General features: G+C 42.7%; 1 protein-coding gene across 5 annotated transcripts in view; it reads left to right on the forward strand.

Annotated features, from left to right (window-relative positions):
* The first annotated feature begins 12,129 nt into the window (after positions 1-12,129).
* Positions 12,130-23,757, forward strand: part of TMEM117 (transmembrane protein 117) — a 218,338-nt gene continuing 206,710 nt past the window's right edge. The window contains exons 1-2 of one of the 5 annotated variants that reach the window (XM_083850210.1): positions 12,130-12,304; positions 17,640-17,944. In XM_083850210.1, coding sequence (XP_083706336.1) covers positions 17,668-17,944 — 277 coding nt within the window. In that variant the 5' untranslated portion in view covers positions 12,130-12,304; positions 17,640-17,667. Of the gene's footprint in view, positions 12,305-15,618; positions 16,135-16,925; positions 17,213-17,639; positions 17,945-23,757 lie in introns of those variants that run through there. The other 4 variants (XM_083850211.1, XM_083850209.1, XM_083850208.1 and 1 more) reach the window with 4 other exon arrangements.

A 23,757-nucleotide genomic window follows, 5' to 3' on the forward strand; every position in this document is an offset into this window, starting at 1 on the left:
TCACCGCCTACCTGTGAGAAGAGGCTGACCCCCAGCTCCCCACAGCTTCCTTTCAGGTAGTTGTAGAGAGCAATAAAGTCTCCCCTGAGCCTCCTCCAGACTAAACAACCCCAATTCCCTCAGCCGCTTCTCATATTTGCCAATTGGTGACACAGCTTCAAAAGAAATAATGAAGATTTCCTCTACTTCAGCATGGGTCTGGTCGCTGAGGTGCTCGCCTGCATTGCCAGGGTGTGAATCCAGGCAGAGAAAGGGTGCACCTGCTTCTCAGTGAGTGGATGATCCACACAGGCAAAGGCTTTTACACTTTTTCAGCTTGTTGAACGTTTCCCAATGCTCCCAGCAAAGGAGAGTCCAGAGTAATGAGTTTAAGCCTCCTCTGAAGGTGCGTTTGCTTTTGCTAGTTGTCTTTCACAGGCACTTCTGTCCACAGGTTGAAAAGCACCACCCTCTGACGATAAAAGATGCATCCTAACTCTTCTCTAAACATTTTCTTGTGTCGTGTACCATCATTTGCATTTTTGGCTCTGGTCTGGATTAGACTCCCCAGGTGAAACATACAGGCATTGTAGAAGTAACAGGGCTGTGGGCACTTAATAAAATGTCCCAATGTTCATGATTCTTTCAGGTTCTAGGGAGTTGGTGGGGTGTTTATGGTCACTAACCACACGACGTAAGAAATGCTGTAACAGCGCACATCAACTACCTAGCCCAGTGGCCTATCCCCACCGTGGCACAGTAAAAAAAAAGGAAGAGTAAGGCAAGCATGTGGTAATACTTGCCTGGCTCACCTTCCCAGCCTCTAGAGGAATTTCTGAAGTCAGCTGATTTCTTTGTGTTGATAGACGTGGGTGCCTGCACTTTGTCATATCCCCGGTGTAAAGACACCGTGTGAGGGATTCAGTGTCCTATTTGGGAAATGTGAAATAGCACTGTAACTGTAGTACGTGAGCAGCACTGTGTAGTGCTAGTGCAGCAAATAAGAAGTCACTATGGAGATGTGTCACCAGCTAGTGAGCTGGGGTTAACTGAGGACTGCAGCGGCTGGGGAAACAGAGAAGCTGCAGCTTATTTTCTAAGCAGAAAATAAGGGAAAATACTTCATGTGAAAATCAAAAAATGATAGGAGGTACCTCCCAGAGAACAGTGAGGCCAGCTCTAATTCCTCTATTATACACCTCCAGGAGCGTAGAGGTTGTAAAATGGTAAAGCAACTCTTGGAGAAGAGCTTTTCCAAGAGCAACTAGAGTACTAGAGTTCAGAGTGGTACCAAAGATGTGGTACTACCACAATTTAAATCATTTAACTCAAGTCTGCCACTGGTCCTTTCTGTCTAACAACAGAAGTGTTTATAAAGAACTGATTTGTCTCCAAATGTACCAAAGAAAAGGATCATGAAGAACACGATCCAGCTGGTCATGTGTCCCCAGGAGCACTGGTGTTGGCACAGAGTGGCAATGAGGATGCACAGCCAAAACTGTGGAGTCACGCTGTGACTGTGCTTTCAGTGGCAACCCACACTTAGACTAGAGATACTGGAATGGTACGAGACTGTAGTGTCTGTCACCACATCGAGATCACCTTGACTGTCTGAGGTGACATCACATCAACTCCCACCAATCTGTCAGAGGGCTCTAAAGTACAGACGAGGGATCTTACCATCTGCTTCATATGAAACGAGCCTTGTACACATTGGCATTTCATGTGAGATTTTTGGGGAAAAGGCAAACTGAAAGTTTTAGGTAGTTTCTAAAAATCTCAGTGTTTGATGTTTGACAAAACAAACAAACAAAACCATGTTGCACAGAAACAAGCAAAAACAAGTAAAGATTTTATATCTGTTGAATATGCTTAAACACATGAATTTTAGTTTACTTTGGAGCCTTCCTAAAACGTTTTTGATGATTAAATTGCTATCCAAGTCATACGACTGTTGGGAGGAATAGAGAGGTTTATTTATTAGTATATGCATAAGCATTAAGTTATACTCATATTTTCTTCCCTGTACTTAAATTATTTTTTTCCAATGTACATTAGTTTTTGTATCTGATTACGGCTGTGCTTGTTTTGATAGAGACTATATATTGCAGAGTTTCCCAAATTTTAATAGCATTCTTTTAACTTAAATAATAAATGATGTTTTGTTTTGTTTTGAAGGAAATATTTTTAGTAGACTTTGATACAGCAGTTTCTGTATGACTTCTGGGTCTTGTTTTTATTTCCACTGTCTTTATTTTCTTTCCCTATACATTTATCTCTTCATTGGTTTAACAATGCACTATTCACTTCTGCTAGCTGATTTAATGCTGTGGGTATAATCTCTGTGGAGTCCTCAGTTAATTGTGTTCATAATGGTGTGCAAACATTTTCTCCTGTTGTGATGTTGCCAGGAAGGCTCATTCCAAGTTTGACTATGATTGTCCACCTGACAACGCAAATTCACATATTTTTTTACATACAGTTTTTATTACTGCAGTCCATACCTATCTAGAGGTGATATTTCAAACACTAAACATTTCCACCAGGTGAAGAATGATAACTTTTTTACTGAACAATAGTAAAACTCAATTTTCTTGCAGTAGAGCCCCAATGCCTGCAGGTCTCTATCCTGACACCCTTCAAAGCTTAAGCTTAGATTGTTTTTTTCCCCAATCAGCATGCTCTTCAAAAATAACCACATTTTCAAAAGAATAATTATAGTATTAGAGAACTATTCCATAAGCAAGATAAACTTTCATCCATATAGAATAAGAATGAATATAAACTATTTCCTTCAGAGATATGTGAAAACTTAATTTGTTCTATTCTGTTTGCTTCCTGTAATCTCCGTTCCCATACACCCATAGGTAACTAAACAAATAAATCACACCACTCCTTCAGCCAGATTTGTTTATAATTTCAAGGATATAGGTGTGAAAGGTGTTCATACTAAAATAGACTGTGATTTCTGAGCATGACGTTGTCTTTTTGTAAGTCTCAGAATATATGGCTTTAATCAACCAACACACTATGTGCAAGTCAAATAAAAAGATATTCCTTTATAATCACTAGACCTTATGTGTAGTCTGTTATTAAAAATCTTGCTATAGGAACTCCACACTCTTTTGACATTATAGCAAGCATGTCGTTATTACAGTACGAAGGACATCTCTCATTTTATGTACTTCAGTAAGTCTTCATAGCACTGTGAATATATCTCTTCATTTGTTTATGCTCATAGGTACACGCTAGGCAGACAACTATTTTAAAACTAAATTATGATATAGCTGATAGCCAAGTTTGAGGTAGTAGGGGGTTCCCAGCCACTGATGCTATTTAAAAGTTGCAGATGCTATCCTAAAAGTTGCAGGCAACTGATTCTTGTTGTATTTTGATATGCTTTGACAATAAGAAGCAAACGTCTGGTGAAATAAACTAAACAAAGCACAATTGGTGGGAATTCCCATATTTCTTCCATCGTTCTGTTCTGTTAAGTGCAGAGTTAAATTATTAAAGAGTTGACTCTGAATATGGTTTGCTGGTATCTTTGTCCATTTCTAGCTCATATTCTCATCTGGTAAATCTGTAGGTAGACATTAGACATGGCATCTACATTCTCTGGGTACCTTTACAGCATAAGGGGCAATATGACGGTCACATTGTTTCATGCTCTCAGTGATTTTGAAATCATGAAATTCTTCACATGGTTCATCTTTTAATATATTTACCCTAATAGTAGTGACTAACTAACATGTAAATACCACTGCGAAATCATTGTGCAAAATGATTTGTGATCCAGTCACCTTTCTTGCCACCCGGTCTTCTGCCTACATGGTGTGTTTGAATGCATTCCAGAAGTGCATTAAACAGTACGACTGGTATCTCTGCGGTTCTTGTTTTTCTTTTTCCTTCTCTCTCCAAAGGGAAATACTATTTTAATTATTTAAAACCTATGTTTACTTTATCGATTATTGATGACAAGGTCAAAGAAATTTGTCTTGTGCATAGAGTGCACAAGAAAGAGATTTTTAACAATCATCTTAGGCTCAAAGTGATTCCTAGGTCAAAGAAAACAAGAAAAACTTTGTAAAGAGCTGGGCAGCTCCATTAGGCCTTTGGAATAGTTTTATAAATAACAATCTCCATCTTAAATGTATCAGGGGACAGCTTCTGCCTGGGTGCCTTCTTCCCAGACCATTATAAGCTTGGCCATAAACATTAAGATTCTTAAATCTGAGTGGATTCTGGGGGAAAACTGTACAGAAAACAGAGGTAGGGCATGATCCGCACCAGTAGGGAGAGTGGCTAGAGACGTACTAATTATTTATAGCAAGGCACATTACATTGCTCTAGCTCAGACTGAAGGTAACAAAGCAATAACTGAAGCCATTTTGTCTTCATTCAATAGGAATGAAGTCTTCTTGCCACCAAGAAGAAGCTCCACTTCTCACTTTAATAGTACGTATATTAAAAACAAACATCCTTATGGAAATAAACATCTTTTTATAACGGAAAACAACAACAACAACACAACTCCAAGGCAAACATCAACAGCTGATTGTGTTCACGTAAGACCTTCCTCCACGTCTCAAACTAGAAAAATTGTTCCAATATCCATTTATTGTTGAAGAGACTGGGTACATGCAATGCCTTCCAGTAGCCTCCTCTTCTTTCATGTTTTCATGTTCATTAGGGCTGTTCTGCCTTCCACTCCATTGGATTTGGTAACTATTTCTTGATGAGAAAGAAAATGTTCCTGGGACCGTTTTGGTTCCAGTTGGCTGCTCATACTGATAGCCCAGCACTTGGTGACTGTAGAAGGAAGCTAGTTTCAGAAAGCTAGTGAGTGCTGGCAAAGAGCCACCAAACACAATGCTATCTAGATTTAGAATAGGCTTTATCTGCCAAGACTGGTAAAAACAAACAAGGCAGATACAGTGATCAGGTGAAAATGCATAACACAAAAATTAGAGATTTTACTTTTATTTTTCCAACTATTACATGGACGATATCATGACCCTACTGAAATCAACAAGAATTCTCTCACTGACTTTGCTGCAGTCAGGACTTTACTAGTAGAGAGCACGTGAGCAGTTTTTAGTGGCAGGTCTCTTGGAAGCATATGATCTAAGATGATATGCTGGTGCTGTACTAGCATGGATCCATTCATTTTCCTGGTAAACTCCAAAGAGAGATGCTGGGCAACATTCTTTTCATACCTATTTCCACTTTCTTCTAGTATTTGCCTGAGGTGAGTGCACTGAGATGTTGTGAAATACAGTCAGCTGAAACACCAGCACTACGCTGATCACGTGCAATCACTTATCTTGTTTTCCATCGCTATAGAGATACCGGTTCCTCTCCTGATGAGGTACAGTTCGTACAAACTAATGCTAGATGAAGTAAAAGCAGCTCTGGCCAAGGCATTGTTTGCACTCTGTGCTGAAGACACAAAGTCCTTAAGTCACTTCCTCTCTTAATTAGGAAGAGTCCCAAAGTCTTTGTGTCCTGCTAAGACTGTTTACATTGTAGCCTGGGGGGGATTAATATTTGAAAATTTCAGTCTTTTGTTGTGTATTTTGTCTGACATTTTACCTATCCTTTCTGAGATACTGTATTGCTGTCTGATTGTCCATGGCTTAAATGGCTGTGGACATATTAGATCTAATTTCTCATTCACTTTACTGGCTCCTATTATACCTCTCATTCCTATGTTAAGGTCTTACATGATTTTCCAAAGAAATAACAAAACGGTTCAAAACTGCTGTTAGATAAATCTGCTTTTTGATGTAGACATCATCAGGACAGCTAAGGCCCTCTGAGATATGTCAAAACTGAGGTGGAAGAATGGTGGTACCTGGGACAGAGGATTCTTCCTCCTCATGGGGTCCCACCTGTAGGAGAGGAATTCAGTCAGACAGGCCTTTCTCCCAGGTCCCTCACAAGTGAGTTTCTCTCTCTAAGTTACTACTAAGAAAATAGTAAGAAAATGTGCTTTGTGTGGAGGTTTTATCTCAAAAGGTCTCCATTAAGCCAATTACGGTTTTTATTGCTACTTGTTTGTAGAAAGCATTGTGAGATGTGACAATACAACTGTACCATTGATCCTTACTCTGTAGTGCTTACTGTTTCAATAGACAGAAATGCAGAAGAGGGGTAGGAAAAATACCTGCAGTGAAACCTGGAGTAGTAGCATCATTCATGTCTAGCATTTAAGCCTGCTCCGTTAGTGCAGAAGCAGAATAAAACCCCCACATACACACACAAAACAGGTGTGTGCTATGGTTCAGCATAAGCTGACAGTCTCCAGAAGTTCATTTTAGCTCCAAAAGATTCTACGGTGAACACACTGCTGCTCTTATAAATGAAAAGAAATTCAAAACAAATGAAGGACAGTTTGACTGCACTGTACATTATTGCTTGTTCTCTTGGGCACTTACTCAAAGTGCCTGTCAATTTTCAATGGATTCTCAGCTGTTAAATAAATTATTACATTTATCATTGTAATTTTTTTTTGGCATAACTGTTTTTTTTTTTTCCACAGTGTATTAGTGCGAGCCCAAAATAGCAGCCATTTGTCACAGGATATTCTTTGGCCCTTGAAAAAAGGTCTATTTGCATAATAGATACTGCATATTCCTGTATATGATAAGAAGGAGTTTTAAGGAAAGGTCACAAAGCTTGGTCTTCTCATCGCTTGTCCAGAGCTAAATATCTGATAGCTATGAAACCCCTCCCTAGGCATAGCAATGTATATATGATTCTTTTCTTATCTTCACGCTATAGTTAGCTCTCTCATGTTTAATGTTGTCATATTTGATTATTTTCAGTGAAATTATAGTTAGGATTCACTACGTGCTACCATTTGGACAGTCACTGAAGTCATTAGCATGTGTAATTCAGTTGTATTGCTGAGGTTTGATGCACTGCTTGGACAAGTCATGAACAAGACATTGTACTTGCACAAGACACCTGTATCTGTCTGCTTCATCGGGGACAGATTTGCTCCTGAGTTATACTGGTGCAGCACCAGGTTGCTATAACCTCTGTTGGAACACCCAGACCAAACAGCCAGCGCTTCGTTAGTGCTCTCTGCCCTGCTGTGTTTCTGTTTCCTCGCTCCAGTCAGGTGTACATGACAGTGCCGGATCAGCACAGACTCCTTATCTCACTCGATAATTTACTCCGATTTGTGGTATGCATAGATTTGAAAATTAAGATGTTTAATTATTTGAGTTATCACACTGTGCTCGAATTTAAAAGCAATACTTTGGACAAGAAGCAAATTTTTTTAAAGGTCATGTTACACCTATTTTTGTTTTAATAGAAATGGGATCAAGACACAGGGAATTTATCTGAAGGGACAGGAAAGCCTCAAACTTTTTTTTACAGACACAATGAATTGTCATACTGTTTATATTCAAAGTGCAGTTGCTAATTGCATGTTAAAAGCATAACATGAGATGCAGTAGTTGAAAACATGGGAGTTTTTATTTACTCTGTATTTTTTCTTGAGGTTAAGTAATTGCTCCTCATTATTTTTAATCATTTTTTCTTTAGTATTGAATAAACCAACAAGTCTTACATTATTTTCCTGTCAGATGAGGCCTCACCATATAAAAATAATGCAAAGATCGTACGAAACAAGTGATGCTGTATTTTTCATATTAGAGTTCGGCAACTTTAGAACATATTTTCTTTTCCCAACTCTGTTACCAATTTCCTATTTTTCTGAACTTTTGTCTTCCTGCCTGAATCCTACCTTTCTGGCACCTTTTTTTACACTGTGATAAACTTGGACATTGTGTTTAAGCAGTACCATGGAAGTCTGAACTCAGATTGCATTTTTTCTTAATTCCTGTTTTCTCTTATTCTGTATGTGCAACTGTATGTATCAAATTCTGCTCAAATTTTGGTTTTGTGACTTAATCTACCAACAGAGATGAAATCATCCCTTAACTTCCTTTTGGCAAAGTAAAACTTTCTTGATAAGGATCAAAAATTACACATTAATTACCCAGATCCCAAGATTCCCCTACCATTTTTAGACAGAACATCGTTTATATTTGTTATAATCTGTATCTAAGCTCCTTTTTTATTATTTTTATTTTTTCCCTGCCCTATAAAAGCAACAGGTATAACTTGTTCCTATTCACATTTACATTTATTTTGAAATGTTTTAGTTTGTACCCAACAAATCAGAGTCCAGAGACTCAGCATCAAAGGTGTGTGTCCCTTTGCCATTATTATTAGTTTCCCTCATCTTAGATGATTTGCAATCTCTTTCTTGTTTCATTGATGAAAATGTTAAATGGAACAAAAAATATGTCCCTCTAGCATGACCTGGAAGCCATTTCAATGAAATGCCAATGGGTATCACAGAATCGCGGAATGTTAGGGATTGGAAGGGACCTTGAAAGATCATCTAGTCCAATCCCCCTGCTGGAGCAGGAACACCTAGATCACATCACACAGGAACGCATCCAGGAGGGTTTTGAATATCTCCAGAAAAGGAGACTCCACAGCTTCTCTGGGCAGCTTGTTCCAGTGTCCTGTCACCCTCACCATGAAGAAGTTTCTTCTCATATTTAAGTGGAACCTCCTATGTTCTAGCTTGCATCCACTGCCCCTTGTCTTACAATTGGATATCACTGAGAAGAGCCTGGCTCCATCCTCCTGACCCTTACCCTTTACATATTTATAAACATTAATGAGGTCACCCCTCAGTCTCCTCTTCTCCAAGCTAAAGAGACCCAGCTCCCTCAGCCTTTCCTTGTAAGTGAGTTGCTCCACTCCCTTAATCATCTTTGTGGCTCTGCGCTTGACTCTCTAGTTACTCGGGTCCTCGTTCTTGCCCTTTTTGAAAACTGGAGCGGCATTTGCTTTCCTCCAGTCCTCAGGCACCTCTCCCTTTCCCCATGACTTCCCAAAGATGATGGAGAGTGGCCTATCAATGACTTCCGCCAGCTCTCAGTACCCCTAGGTGTATCCCATCAGGACCCATGGATTTACGGATGTCCAGATTGCTTAACTGGTCCTTAATCTGGCCCCCATCAACAGAGGCAAACTCCTCCTTTATCCTGACTTCCTCTGGGGTCTCAGGAGTACAGGGCTCCTCAGGGCTCCTCAGGACAGCTTCTGGCAGTATAGACAGAGACAAAGAAGGCATTCAGTAACTCTGCCTTCTCTTTATCTTCTGTCACCAGGACACCCACCTCATTCATCAGTGGGCCTACATTTCCTCTAGTGTTAGTTTTATCTGCAATGTATTTGAAGAAGCCCTTTCTGTTGTCCTTGATCCATCTCGCATGGTTTAATTCTAAGGAGGCCTTAGCTTTCCTAGCCGCCTCCCTACATCCTCTGACAACAATCTTATATTCTTCCCAAGTGGCCAACCCCTCCTTCCATGATCTGTAGACTCTCCTCTTCCACTCGAGTTTGCCCAGCAGTTCCCTGTTTAACCACACAGGTCTCCTGGCCCCCTTTCTTGACTTCCTACCTGTTGGGATGCTCTCATCTTGAGCTTGGAAGAAGCACTCCTTGAATGCTAACCAACTATCTTGGGCCCCTTTTCCTTGAAGTACCCTGTCCCAATGGATTTCCCCTAGCAATTGCTTGAAAAGGCCAAAGTTGGCCCTACCGAAGTTCAGGGTTGCGATTCTGCTTGGTATTCTGTTCCTGCCACGTGAGATCCTGAACTCCATCGTCTCATGGTCACTGCAGCCAAGGCTGCCCTCAACCTTCACCGCTTCAACCAGCCCCTCCTTGTTAGTGAGGACAAGACCCAGCAGCGCTCCTCTCCTAGTTGGCTCATCCACCATTTGCACCAGGAAGTTGTCGTCAATGCACAGGAGGAACCTCCTGGACTGCAGATGGCTGGCTGAGCAGGGCTTCCAGCAACTGTCAGGGAAGTTGAAATCCCCCACGATAACCAGGGCCTGTAACTGTGAGGCTGCTATCAGCTGCCTGTAGAAGGCCTCGTCAAATTCCTCATCCTGCTCTGGTGGCCTGTAATAGACACAACAGTATCATCCATGCCAACCTGCCCCTTAATTCTCACCCACAGACCCTCAGCTCGCTCTTCATCCACCCCTGGACGGTACTCAACACATTGTAGTTGCCCTCTCACATAAAGAACAACTCCACCACCTCGCCTTGCTGGCCTGTCTTTTCTGAGGACATACCCATCCATGACCACATTCCAGTCATGTGAGCTGTCCCACCACGTCTCTGTAATTGATGAGGGTCTGCTCTGCATATTGGGCCCTCTGTTCCTCTCCGAAGGGAATCTCCTGCTACATTTACCCTTCTTTCTTTCTTATTGGAGGCAGTCTTGAGGCGTGGTGTTGACTGCCTCTTCCAGTGTGACCTCACAGGCGTGCCTTCCACCACACCCTCGCCTACCTCTCCTTCAAGTCCCAGAGCCTCAGACTTACCGAGGGGCACCTGGGGGAGCGAGGTAGGTAGGAAGGGCGGTTGCCCACGATGCCGAACTGGGTCTCACTTCCAGCCCTCCTCATCATTTTGGTCCCCTCCCACTGCCTGACAGCAACAGGGCAGGGGCTCCACCACCCTCTGGGGGGCATCCCCCAGTGCCCTTCTCTCTGGCACGCCAGGGAGTTACACCACCAATCTCCTGCTCACATGCCTGGATGTTCATTAGTCTCTCCACCTCCTCCTTGAGCTCTGCCACCATGGCGAGCAGACCTTCCCCCTGAGAACAGGCTGCCCTCCCCCGGCAGCATCAGGCTCAGGCGCTCCCTGCAGCCAGAGGCCTGAACAGCCACATGTCCCCATCTACGTCACCACAGGCATTTTGGCATGAGCTCTCTGCCGAGTGGACTCCATGGTAGGTTTGCCAGTAGGTGAGCTGGTCTCCCGAGCGAGTCGGTGCAGAGCTCCCGTGCCCTGCCACACAATCACATAAATACACTGAGGTCTTGGTGCGTGTGTAGGTACTACTGACCTAACCAAACAAATGGGATGTCTCCTGAAGTGACATCACAACAGTTTTTCAAAGTGTGTGTTCTGCCAGCTCTTTTTCTTGGTGGCTGTTATTGCAGAAAAAGAGGTACTAGTTAGGCCAAACTTGCTAAATCTGGTGAATGCTCTGACTCACATAGTGGGGGCGGGGGAACAGCCGGCACCACTGTCAAGCATTTGGTTATTCCGGTTCTTCTCCCTTTCACTCCTTTCTCTAACTGAGTCCTGAAGTTGCCTTTCTCATATTTTTGCCCATGCTTGGCTGTCAGCCTGATGAGCCTGTAATTAAGTAGGTCATCCTATTTATCCTTTAAATATTGTTACAACATTAGCTTTCTTCTATTTCTCTGAAAACTCCTTAGCATTTCAGAAGTTGTTAGGAATCAATTTTAATGATTAACATTGCTGCCTATCACTACTTTCATTTAGTTTTCTAATAACACTTTGACTCTAATAACTCTGCCATTAAAAAAAAAAAGTTTAATTTAAATTGCTGCTCTTTTATATCCTGTTGTATTATTGATTTAATAGAAAGTATTTAAATGTTATATAATGTGAAAGCACAGCTTATGCTTACCAAATGTGCAATAGAAATATTTATTGAATAATTCTACTTTTCAACATTCTTTTAGGCAATTCTTTTTCTTTTCCTGGTCTTTTTTTTCTTTTTATATCTAGTAGTAAAGCACTAATAGTATTTAAAGTGTCACCATCTCTAACTTAACATTCTTACTTTCAGCGGGATGTATATTTTTTGTCTTTTATTCTGAGTTCTTAAATTATTTAACTTTTTAGTTGTAAATTAACTGTTGTGTTATATTTTAATTTATATTTTAATCTCCTCCCCTCCCCTCCCCTCCAGTTAGAAGAAGCTGGGGATGCAGATAATGCACAGTGGTGTAGCTGAGACTGGTTGCCGTAACCACATCTGTGAAATTTCAAAGGGCGAAATCTTTTATTCCAAGCATGTTTTTCTGCAGGTGCACTGGGTCTGGCTGGGATGGAGTTAACTCTCCATCCCAGGGGAGTGTTTTGGGTTTGTGGCTAAAACAGCCTTGATAACACACCAGTGTTTTGGCTACTGCTGGGCAGCGCTCACAGGGTGTCAAGGCTGTCTGTTTCCCACTCTGCCCCCACTCCCACCCTAGTGGGGAGGCTGGGGGTGGGCAAGATGAAGGGAGGGGACACAGCCAGGACAGCTGACACAAACAGACTAAAGGGATGCCCCATACCCTATAACATCATGCTAAGCAATAAAGCCTGCGGTGGGAGGACGGGGGTTCTCTTCTAAGGTGGCTGTTGCTGAGGGGCTGCCTGGGCATCAGGCTACTTGTGGGACGTGGTGAGTGATTGCCTTTGCATCTCCATTTTTTTTTCCTTCACTTTCCACGTAGTCTTTTTGTTGATCCATGAATTTTCTTGCTTTTGCTCTTCCTATTCTCTCCCCAGTCCCTTGAGGGAGGAGGTGGGGTGAGCGAGCCAGCAGCTGTGTGGGTGCTGAGCTGCTGGCAGGGGCCAACCCACAACAGCAGGATGGAAGAAAAATACATTAGGAGCACAGTCCCTGACTAATGGGGTTTTGAGATTTGAGGGAATGAAGTACTTTTTCGAAGCAGCAAGCGAGGGAGGAGGCATTTGTGCAGCCACAGATGAAAGGAGTGGGAAAACACTGAGAGAGGGAAACGCTGAGAGGGCTTGGGCTGATTAACCTTGAGAAGGGGAGGCTAAACTGGGGGGACAGGACACCTTAGTGAAGGGTCTAAAAACCTGATAGGAGGAGTAAAAAGATGAAGCCAGACTCCTCTCAGTGCTATGCAAAGGCAGTGGGCTCAAACAGAAACACAGGATGCTTCATTTAACATATGAAAACAGCTTTTTCCCATGAGGGTGGTCAAACATTGGGGCAGTTTGCCCGGATAGGTGGTGGAGGCTCCAGCCTGGTTAATGCTCAAAACCCCATGGGACACAACCCACAAAAACTTAGTTTGACCCTGCTCTGAACAGAGGGCTGGACTAATGGATCTCCGGAGGTGCCTTCCAACCTCAGCTCTGCTGTGATCCTATGAAATTTTGTGGGTGGTCAGTGACCCCAATTTTGCTGGTCTGGTAACTAAGCACGTCTTCTGTATAGATGACATGGGATACTAGAGAGCTTTCTCAGATGAAACTGTAGCACTTTTTCCATCTGTAGAGCTACCCTCTAATCCTGGATACACAAGGAGAAACCAGGCTGTGTTATAACAAATTTCTCTTTTTTTATTTTTTTTTTCTTTATCAGAACGATTACACCAATTGTTTTAGTTTGGACCTGCAGCCTTTTCACTGATGAAGCTATCACTTTTGTTTTTATGTAAAAAAAGCAAAGAAAGCTGTCTGTTATTACAGTGACATTATTTTGGAACGTAGAGCAGCTCGGTGCCCGTTCCTGTGCCAGACGGGGCTGTCTGAGGCAGCAGTCTGGGGAGAGAACTTTGCAGTTGCAGGCTTATGTGCAGAGGGCTGAATCCTCATATTGGAGCGTAAAAATGACTTTACAGAAATTGAGACTGCAGTAAGATATTTGTACGGTTGGTTCAATGCTTGCAGCTCTCTGCTGGAAACAGTGTAAATGTATAGCCTTTGAACAAGGGCTGTTTTATAGTAGGAGAGCTCGTAACGTAGCGTCATTCACAAATATAGAAACTAGCATTTCAGGTTGTCTCACTGTCCTGATTCAACCTGCTTTTTAGGTTCAGCTACCTGCTTTTACTGCTGGCCTCCAGGTTATCGACACTTCCATCGACAGAGTTGGTTTACATTCTTCAGCTGTTGACATTTCCTGGCTGTTAGTCACTGGGCCTGATTAGTCTTGTCTTCTTAGATCATGTTAATTGCTGCTATTTCTGTGACGAGGTGGCCGAGTGGTTAAGGCGATGGACTGCTAATCCATTGTGCTCTGCACGCGTGGGTTCGAATCCCATCCTCGTCGAGAAATGACTTTGTTCAAGGCCAGGCTGGATGGGGCCTTGGCCAGCCCGATCTAGTGAGTGGCATCCCTGCCTACGGCAGGGGGTTGGAGTTAGGTGATCCTTAAGGTCCCTTCCAACCTGAGCCATTCTATGATTAAGGAATATGTTCCATCAAATTAATTTTGATGGCTTGGTTAAGAAAAATGAAATAGAAGTGGTCCAGCTCTTTTTTTTTTTTTAATATTTATATATATGAGTGAAATATTACACTTGAAAAATAGAAATTAGCATTCCCTAGGGAAGCGATTGCAACAAGAAGTTTGGGGGAGGTATATGATGTACTTATGTTTTTGGTTACTTTAGTAGAAAAGGACATGGTTTTCATGTGATTGACTTTTACAATGGCTTCAAAAACTTGCTCACTGATTTACTATCTGCAAAAACGTGGATGAATGCTCTGTAGTTGTAGCATGTTTGGTGTTACCATCTCAGCTGAGCAGCATTTCTTGTGTGTTTTTCTTTTTTCTTTTTTTCTTTTTTTAGTGTGTAGGTGCATGAAGAGTGTGATCTCTTTTGTGGTGGGTGCTGCCTCCTTCTCTGTGGATTCCCATTTGCGGAACAGAAGGAGGCTGGTTTCTCTAAGCGTGGCAGCGCACACAGAGCTGCTGCATGAAGAGGCAGTGCTGTGTGCTGTATTTCAGTACTCTCTAGTTGCACATGATGATTTTTTTTTTTTTTTTGCTTCAGAATATTTTAAATTTCTGTTTACTGCAAAGATAGCATGTTGGTGGTGGGGGTGGTGCTAAATATATTGTAAGTTCTATCTTTCTACCTCAAATTGAGGGTGTCACAGGATATTCCACTGAGGGAGATCCCATAATCATAGGGTGGTTTGGGTTGGAAGGGGCCTTGAAGATCACCCAGTTCCAACCCCCTGCCATGGGCAGGGATGCCATGCCACCCACTAGATCAGGTTGGCCAGGAACCCATCCAACCTGGTCTTGAACACCTCCGGATGTTCAAGATGATGTAATTGTGTCAGATACCTTCAACACGGTTATGTTTATTGAGAAAAATATGAAACTATACTGCTGTAAGTACGGAAGGGGCTCACAAGACTTCAGCAGGTGCTTGTTCTGGCTGTGCTGGCCTTTCCCAACACGACCCACCTAGAGGCCCATCCACGTTCCTCAGTGGGCATCATCCACATTCCTCTGTACCTTGGCCTGAAGCAACCACATGTATATACATGTGTTAAGTTCAATGCCATGCTTCAGCGACCTGCTGCCAAGGATTTACATGACTTTTCCCAATCTTAGGGCAATGTTGAGCTTCAAGCAGGGTTTACCTCTCCCCAGCAGACCGGGTAGGTACCACACGAAGCCCTGCCGTAGCGCAACACCAAGAGCATCCTGTGCAGTGCCAAGGGCATCCCTCAGCCGTTTCCCCGGGATGTCAGCAATGCCAGCTGGGGACCGATTCCCCTCACAGAAAGCCTTTGCTCTGCCACCGGCCCGAAGCCCCAGGCCAGCAGCTCCCCCGGGCCGCTCCGCGGCACACATCTGACCCCCGCGTGGTCTCCCCCAGCCTCTCCGCTCCTCGCCCGGGCGGGGAGCCCCGAGCGGGGAGCCGCCGGCGAGCCCCGAGCACCGCCCCGCCGCCGCCTCTCCCCTCCTCCGGCCCTTCCCACCCCCGGGCCGGCGTTTTGCGGCGGGGCCGCGGCGGTGGCGGCGGCTGGGCCCCGGCGGGGCTCCCCGAGGCCGCATCCCCGCGGCGGGGCCGCCGACCCCCCCCTGCCGCAGCGGCGCTGCCCACCGAGGCTGCGGCACGGCCGGCCCCGCCGCCCGGCAGAGGAGGGGCAGAGCCGCAGCCGTTCCTCCCTCCCTCCCTCGCTCCCTCCCTCCCTCCCTCGCCTCCCTCCGAGCCTCCCGAGCCTCCCTCGGGCACCCAGCCGCGCCGAGCCGCAGCGCCGGATCGCCGTGGCGGTGAGTGGGGGCGGCACGGCCTGCCCGGGGGGCCGGGGGAGCGGGGAGAGCGCCTTGCGGCAGCCCCGCGACCGAGAACCGCAGCCGGAGCCCCCGAACCGGAGCCCCCCGAAGCGGCTCCCTGAGCCCCGAAGCGCTCCCGAAGCAGCCGTGGGGCCGCCGGAGGTGTCAGGGCACCCTGCGGGTGCTGTCACGGCTCACACCGCCGTTTATCCCCAGCCCTTCGCAGGTTTGTAAAGGTAAATTGTTTGGGGCCGTCCGTGGGTTCCCCAAGGTGGGCTCTGCTCCCCTCAGTGGTGTTTTACTAAGGTGTGGGCCGGTGCCCCTCGCTTCGGTCAGAAAGTTTTCACAGGGCTGGCGCTTCCCCGTGCAGACTTTTCAACTCGCTGGTGGGGTTTTGGCTTTTCCGAAGGTAATTCACGCGTAACGTGACATTATTAATTTTGTACCTTTACTGAATGCCCTGTCTGAACCTGCTGAGAGCTCTCATTCCTTTGCTTTTAATGGATACAGGATTCCTCATGGTTTAAAAAAAAAATAACTCTGATTATAGAGTTCAGTCATTTTGAAGAGACTACCTAAAGAGAGACGTCGTAATTCAAGCTGCTTGTAAGTTTGCAGTGTAATACTCAGTCCATAGTCCAAGAAGGGATGGGTAATTTATTGTTTTATTTAGGTCTTTTGCTGGCATTTGGGTTTGATTTTTTTCTTTCCGCAGGGCAGATGACATTTGCAAAAATCTGTACTGTTCAGTTAAGTACAGTGTATCCTTCAAGGATCGCGCTGTGATAAACAAGCAATATTATTAGATACTCTTTTTTTTTTTTCTTTTCCTTCCTACACTCTGAGTCCCTTGAATAATTGTGGTGTTCCACAACACAAAGGCCTTATATCTTTCTGAAAACAACATGGTTCAGCAGGATGAAACAACTGATTTGTTGTGAATAAAAGAAAAATCAAATGACAAACAACAGAAATACTAACCATACTCTGTTGCATTTATCTACAGCTGTTCCACGTAAGTAGAGAAGTTTCAATATACGGTTTTCATATTCGTACAAAACTGTGCTCAAGGCACTCTTATTTTCTGGTTTTGAAAATACCTGAAGTCAATGAAAAGATCTCTGCAGACCTGCCTGAGCTGTAAGGATTAATTCTAGGAACTTTTCCATCAAGTTGTTCCTTCACATAAACACAAGTTTCCAATGTGGTTGAGGGACATGCTTCTAAGTGTCCTGGAGATGAGGCAGCAGAAGACTTCATTGCACTCATGGGCTTGTTCCATCCTCCTCCTATAAAGAGAAAGACACAATCTAGGTATAGCATCAACATTTTGAAATTTGTGTTGTATTTCTTGGAGTGTGGGTGGAAGGGTACTCGGAGTTTCCTGTAGCCTGTCGTGTTCTTTCATGCTGTATTTTCATTCTCTATAACAGAGCTGTGCCTTTAAAGAGATGATATAGAAATGCTGAGACTAAAAATATTGTGCCTTAATATACATGTGTTTGTCGTTTTTTTTTTTTATTTGTATTTTTTACATTGGAATGGGTAGAAATTTCGGATTTTCTTCACCTGAATCTAACAGTATCTTCTGATGGAAACTTTCATTGCAAGTCAATCCCAAGTACTAGAAATGACCGATCACAAGGTTACAGCGATTTGTTTGTTGTAATGTGCAGGTATCTCCTCAGCTTCCAGAGTTCTGGGTATATGTAACAATGCACATTTGTATCTTTACATACAGGCAAAGAACAGCTCTGAACTATCTGAGGATGGATAAAGACTTCCGCTACTACTTCCAGCACCCGTGGTCTCGCTTAGTTGTGGCTTACTTAGTGATCTTCTTTAACTTCTTAATATTCGCTGAGGATCCAGTGTCTCACAGCCAGACAGAAGCCAATGTTATTGTTGTCGGTAACTGCTTCTCCTTTGTAACAAATAAGTACCCCGAAGGAGGAGGCTGGAGATGTCTGAAGGTGCTCCTGTGGTTGCTTGCCATTCTCATAGGACTGATTGCTGGGAAATTCCTCTTCCATCAGCGTCTGTTTGGTAAGTTACAAGATGCACCTATGGACTTTCTAATAACAGCTTTAGGACTTTGCCTTTAAACTTCCTGCTTACGTACTATTTTGTAAGCTTTCCTATTAATCACCTCAAATTTTTAGAGCTGTATAGATCTCAGCACATCAAAGCTTGCATCATTGTGGAAATTAGTGCCATGTCTGCTTATGTGAGCATAATTCACAATAAATTCAGTCAAAAAAGGCTAAAAGCAGTGAAAGCTGATGTGTTCGAAATAATCGAGAGGTCAGTGATTTTCAATATTAAAAAAGTACTTTGTTTTCAAAGCGAATGTTAAATCTTATGTAATTTTCTCAGCAATCTGCAGAAAAAGTTTTGTTCCAGTAGGCAGTGACACTAAATGTCTTGTCTAAAGTCACATAAATGGGAGGCAGGGCTGTTGCTTGTATTAGTAGACATGCGATAAACAAGTCCCACACTAAAACGGGAGCTCTGTAGAAGCAAGATATGCCTGTCTCGGTTCAAGAACAAGTCAATGAAAGGGAAAGGTAGGAAGTGGAAAAAATGTGACAGCAAGTGCTGAGTCGAAGGAATGGAATGACCCTGGACTGAAATCTGAGACTGAGAACTTAGGTGTAGACTTATAGAGATACGAAGAGAGATATCTATCATTGTCCTAACTGAGTGATGTAGTAAATGTAGAAAATGTTACATCTGAGGGCTCAAGGCTGTGTCAGGTTTTAGAGAGAAGTAAAAGTCATAGAAAAGATTACTTCTTCCTTGCCACCTGCAAGGTTTTGAAACATCTGATTCTAGGTATGTCAGAGAGACACTGCTGGACCCGATGGACCAGTGCTACCTTCTTGTGCTGGTAGGACTGCCGGGTGGATGGATTGTTGCTGGACCACCTCAAAGCTCATGAGTGATTGGCCTTTTCCTTAGTCTGCCTCATTTAAGATAAAAAGAGAGCCAGTATTATTTCAGTAAATTGAAAGGAAAGCTGTTATGTCAAGGAACAAATAAGAAAAGCCACTCTAAGAGACTTCTCTTAAAACCCTAATTCTGAAAAATAGTTGAGCATTTTGATGCCTATTGAGTGGACTTTTTAGCATAATGTAGTGGTAAATGGAAAATGCCCCCACAGAGAGGATGTTTTAGTTCCTTAGTTCGTGGGTTCTGGAACGAGCACTGTTGCAATTATGTTTTCAGTTCTGACTTCCACAACTGAGCAAAGATTTTGTTAATTTCCAAATTAGTTAGGGAAAGTTAGGGAAAAGTAATTAAACCAGTGACAAAATTGGGAAATAAGCCCTATAATGAGAGGATTTAGAGGATAAAGGAAAGCTTAGAGGGTGACTCGCTCAAATTTGACTTGAAGGACAGAACCTTCAGTCCAGCAAATACACTGCAAGGTCCAATGCTTGGAAGTGGCAAATTGCCAAAGGTGCACTTTTTTTTTTCCTTTTTTTTTTCCCCTGAAAAAGCTAGATAATTAGTGGAACAAGTGATAGGGTGGAGCATCACCAAGTCATCAGGACAAGTGAATTTTCTTTTTGGGATTATGTTCTATTCTGGCTAGGTAGGTTATTATGATAATTCTTCCTGGATTTGAAAGTGTATATCATAGAGAGGACATAGCTGAATGTGAATTTTAAAGCGGCTTGAATCAGCATTACTGCCAAAAGAAGGTCTGCCCTACCTTCAATGTCTGCTGCTTGTTCATGCTCTTGTGCAGCTGCTTAGTTAGGGAAGTTAAGCGTATTTGCAGTATCCACCTGTTATTTCAGTGAGGATCATATCTGGTCATACAGATATTTGTGGCAGCACAATGAAGGGGGAAAACAAACAGGCAAGATTTGTCCTATCTCTGCTCCAGTCCTGGCTTAGGGATATTTCCAGTTCTGGTCTGATGGAGCAGTATGAATTTAGATAACAATCTGATCTGAGGCTAGTTGCTGCAAGCTCAGTTTCCTGGCAGCTCAAGCCAACGTGAATCTACCACAGTCCCACCCAGCCGCGTGGTTTTGGTGCCTCCCAAATGCGATGTGATTCAGCTCAGGCAGCCGATCCCATGGAAAACCAGTTGCTTCTGCTGTCGTGCTCCTTGGACCGATGCGATCCCTTAGGTGCCAGCGCCGATGCGGTGGCCAAGGTCGGTGCAGCCAAGCTCGCCGGGGGCCATGGCAGCCCTACCTCGTGTTGTTGGCTGGAGTGCTGTGGGACTGCACCCACGCAGCGTGTCGGTGGAAATGTGGTGCCTGTGATGTGCTGAGAGCGGGTGGCAGTCCGGGTGACTGGCGGTCTGCCTGTCCTGCTGGCTGGTGTGGCCACGCTACCTGTACACTAGCCAGGGTGGAGGGCGATAGCATTGATGCCATGATGTTGTGGGCTTCAGAGGAGGCTTGCAGCCTGAGCGTACCTCTGGGTCTCCAGAAGATTTGTACAGCCCTTACTGAAATCTTTCCTGCTGGTTACTTGTCAATACTTCAAAAGCTTTACTGCCAAGAAATATGTATTTTATTGAGATCCTCATTGAGTATGCCCTCTAGATCTTCTAGCATCAAGCACTTTATGAATTCAGACCATTATTGTTTTTAATTTCCCTATTTCAAAAGAGATATAGATAGATATTTCAAAGTATCTCATTTTAAAAAGTTTGTGGATGTGTTTTTTTTTTTCTTCCTTTTTTTTTTTTTTTTCCCCAATCTAATCCTTTTTTTCATGTATAATTGTTTGGAACCATTTTAGTTTTTCAGTCCTTCTGTATTTGCTTATATTTCTCTGTTATATTCTGTTTGTAGAGGAATTGTGACTGGTCGTTTCTTATGGCCTGTGCATAATTTCCTGCTGTCAGGAAACCAAATAGCACCAGTCAATCTCCCTGTGTCAGATCTTGGCTCACAGCGTATGCTGCAAATTGAAATTGAGAAGGATTAGTCTGCACATCTCACTTTAGATGAAGAGGAGTGAAAAGGATTTTCTTTCCCTATGCCCTTCCTGCTCTTTTGTCCCTTGTCTTCTGTATTTCTTGCTGCTGAGTGTGCATGTGAACTAGAAAAATAGTGCCTCTACAACTGCATCGTAATGTAGTTTACCATCTATGACAGACCCCATCCGATAGCCGTGACTGTTGTGAACTATAAAAGTAATAGAATTAAGTTCAGGCAAGTTACGTTCCTAAAAGTAGAAGGAGAGGGGTGCTAGAAACATAATTTAGGCTTCATGTCTCTGAGACTACAGAGAGATAAGAGAATAGGTAAATGATATTGTTGAGAAGTACAAATCTTGACTAGAGGGCATGGTGAAATGTTTCCAGTTGATAATACTCATTGCAGCCTTTGATCAGTAACCTCTTCAGGCACCTTCTTCAAGACACTGCTCATGAGTTACAACAAGATGAGAAAAAAAGCCCTACATTTCTTGCTATTCACTCAAGAAATAACTTACTTCATTTGATAAACATCTCCGGTGATAAAGATTTCTGAGGAAAACAGTCTTCATCGAGTAGATTCTTTATATTTTTATGGCATATGGTCAGAACAAATGGAATTTTAGAATTGCCTTTTGGCTGTTATCCACTACATTCTTTTGATTCATCACCAAGCATATCTTGCATTTGGTTAGCTTTTGTGTTCTGACGTGCTTTGTATTTTGCACTGGAAAATGAAAGGCAATAGATGAAGATCGGAAGTTTGGGGAAATAAAGATTTATACCCCAGTGAATTTTGATTCTGTATGAGAGAGTTACTTGAGGAGGGGAAAAGTGGTATCTCCTTTGCTCTTGCTTTGAGATTTCTTGGTTTATTTTGTGCTTTATTAAAAACAGAAAGAGCTTATAAACTGACCCCATTAGATGACAGTGTGCATTCAGAAAATGCATTCAAATCTTGCATACTGACTTAAAAGAAAATCATGAATAAGCTCTTGCAAATATTTTTTTGTATCGCTCTGGGGCACTGTCTGGAAAATAACACAATCTTTAGTGTGTAGAAAGTGTATGTTTTAATCGGCACCTTCTCAGCGTATGTACAATTGCAGCTCTGTACTCAAGCCTCAGGCCCAAATTATGCGTTCAGTGGGGATTTTTTACCCTAAGTTCAGGCTGTGCATTTTGCATCAAAGTATATAAATGTATTCTATCACATAAATTTAAAATTATTTTTGATTCACATTGATTTTTAGCATTGTAGATAAATGGGCAGTATACTTGGGAAAAAGTCTTATTTTTTTCAGTCCAACATCTTTGCTTTGATGTGTAATAAACCTTAGCTTATGCTGCATATTAAATGCATCAGTTTTTCAAAGCATGCTTACTACACAATGTGCAAGTATATACCTGCTCATTTCTCTCATTCTAAGTGATAATAAAGATCAAAACTGATTAAAAGTCTGCTATTACGGAGGCTGGATTTTATTCAGTTGCTAACGAGTATGTTCAAATTTATGCTTGTAAGTTCATTTCTAAATGCTGTGGATGGAAAGTAAATACTTAATGTGCTGTAACAAATTATGCAAAACAAGATAAACAGAATGAAAGCTGTATTTCTTAAAACAGGTGGACCATCGTACTACTGCGAGCAAATCAGAGCAGTTGAATAAATGTTGAATTCAGTGGGTTGCTCCCTTACAAATGTTCACAGTATGCAGTTTGTCTAGAATTAAATAATAATCTGAGCTTTGTAGACAGAGGAGTGAATAAATAAAGCAGTCATTACAAGAATTGCGTTGGGCTGTACGCACACACTAACGCTGCAAATTTTTTAATGGACGGTAGTGCCATGCTGGGAGCAATTTCATGAGAGACAGTTTCAAACAAAACACCCACTGAGGACCTGTTGTCTGAAAACATTACTCTTTTTGTCGAACGTTTAATCTGAAAGGCTCTAAAAGATATTGCAAACCTCTTATAAACAGACTCTTCATGTCTGCTTTTATGCTGAGAGGTAAAAGTATGTAACAACTGAAGCAATGAATGTATGCAGATGGCAAGAGGAAATTAGGTGGAATGGGATTTAGTCAGGATGATAATATCCTGCACATGAGAAACGTGAATCTGTTAGGCAGCTAGCTGACATCAGATAAATTTGCACAATAGCACATATATGACTGTTAAGTATCCTGAAATACCAGAGGTCATGTTAGGGTAAAATCGGGGCTGTGGTATTGCTGCTAGCGTTGCTGTGGCATATCGCTTAGCGGGGCTTGCGCATGGCTAATGAACCACATGAAAAAAAGAGATGTGCTAGGATTTTTGCATGGTTGTTCTTCGGCTAGGTTGTTTCCCGTTCTGGTTGGATAGCAGTTACATGAACAGTTGTGCCACCGTCTGTAGGAGCAAATAATGGGTGTATGGCAATACTTGCCTCAAATTCTAACCTGATGGATAGAGCATATTCTTCTCTTTTGTCAGCTCTTATCTTCAATTACAATAAGAGCTGTCACTTAATACCCAGCAGCTTTGTTCCTGCTTTTTCTTTTCCATTGATGACTTCAGCCTAATAGAATGCTACTGATGTAATACCTGGTTTAAAAAAAAAAAACTGTCTTCAGGAGCCTGTTCAATATGAATTTTAATAACAATGAAGTTTATGCTGTTGAAGACATTCAAAGTCTACTTGATTGCTTCGAAGTCAATTCACCTCTTTTGTATCCAGTAAATGTTGAAGCAATACAATCAGATTATTTTGGTCCTACAAAATGTGTGCCAAAGGGCCAATCTAACAGATAGCTAATAATAACACACAAATGACTGTGAGCAAGCATTTTTGAAAGCCAGAATCCTAAACAACAACAGCAAAAAAAACCAGCATAAAAAGCAAGAAACTCAGAGCCAGCCACTG

The sequence above is a fragment of the Anser anser genome (assembly GCF_964211835.1).
Source record: "Anser anser genome assembly, chromosome: 1".
NCBI classification, from domain to species: Eukaryota; Metazoa; Chordata; class Aves; order Anseriformes; family Anatidae; genus Anser; species Anser anser.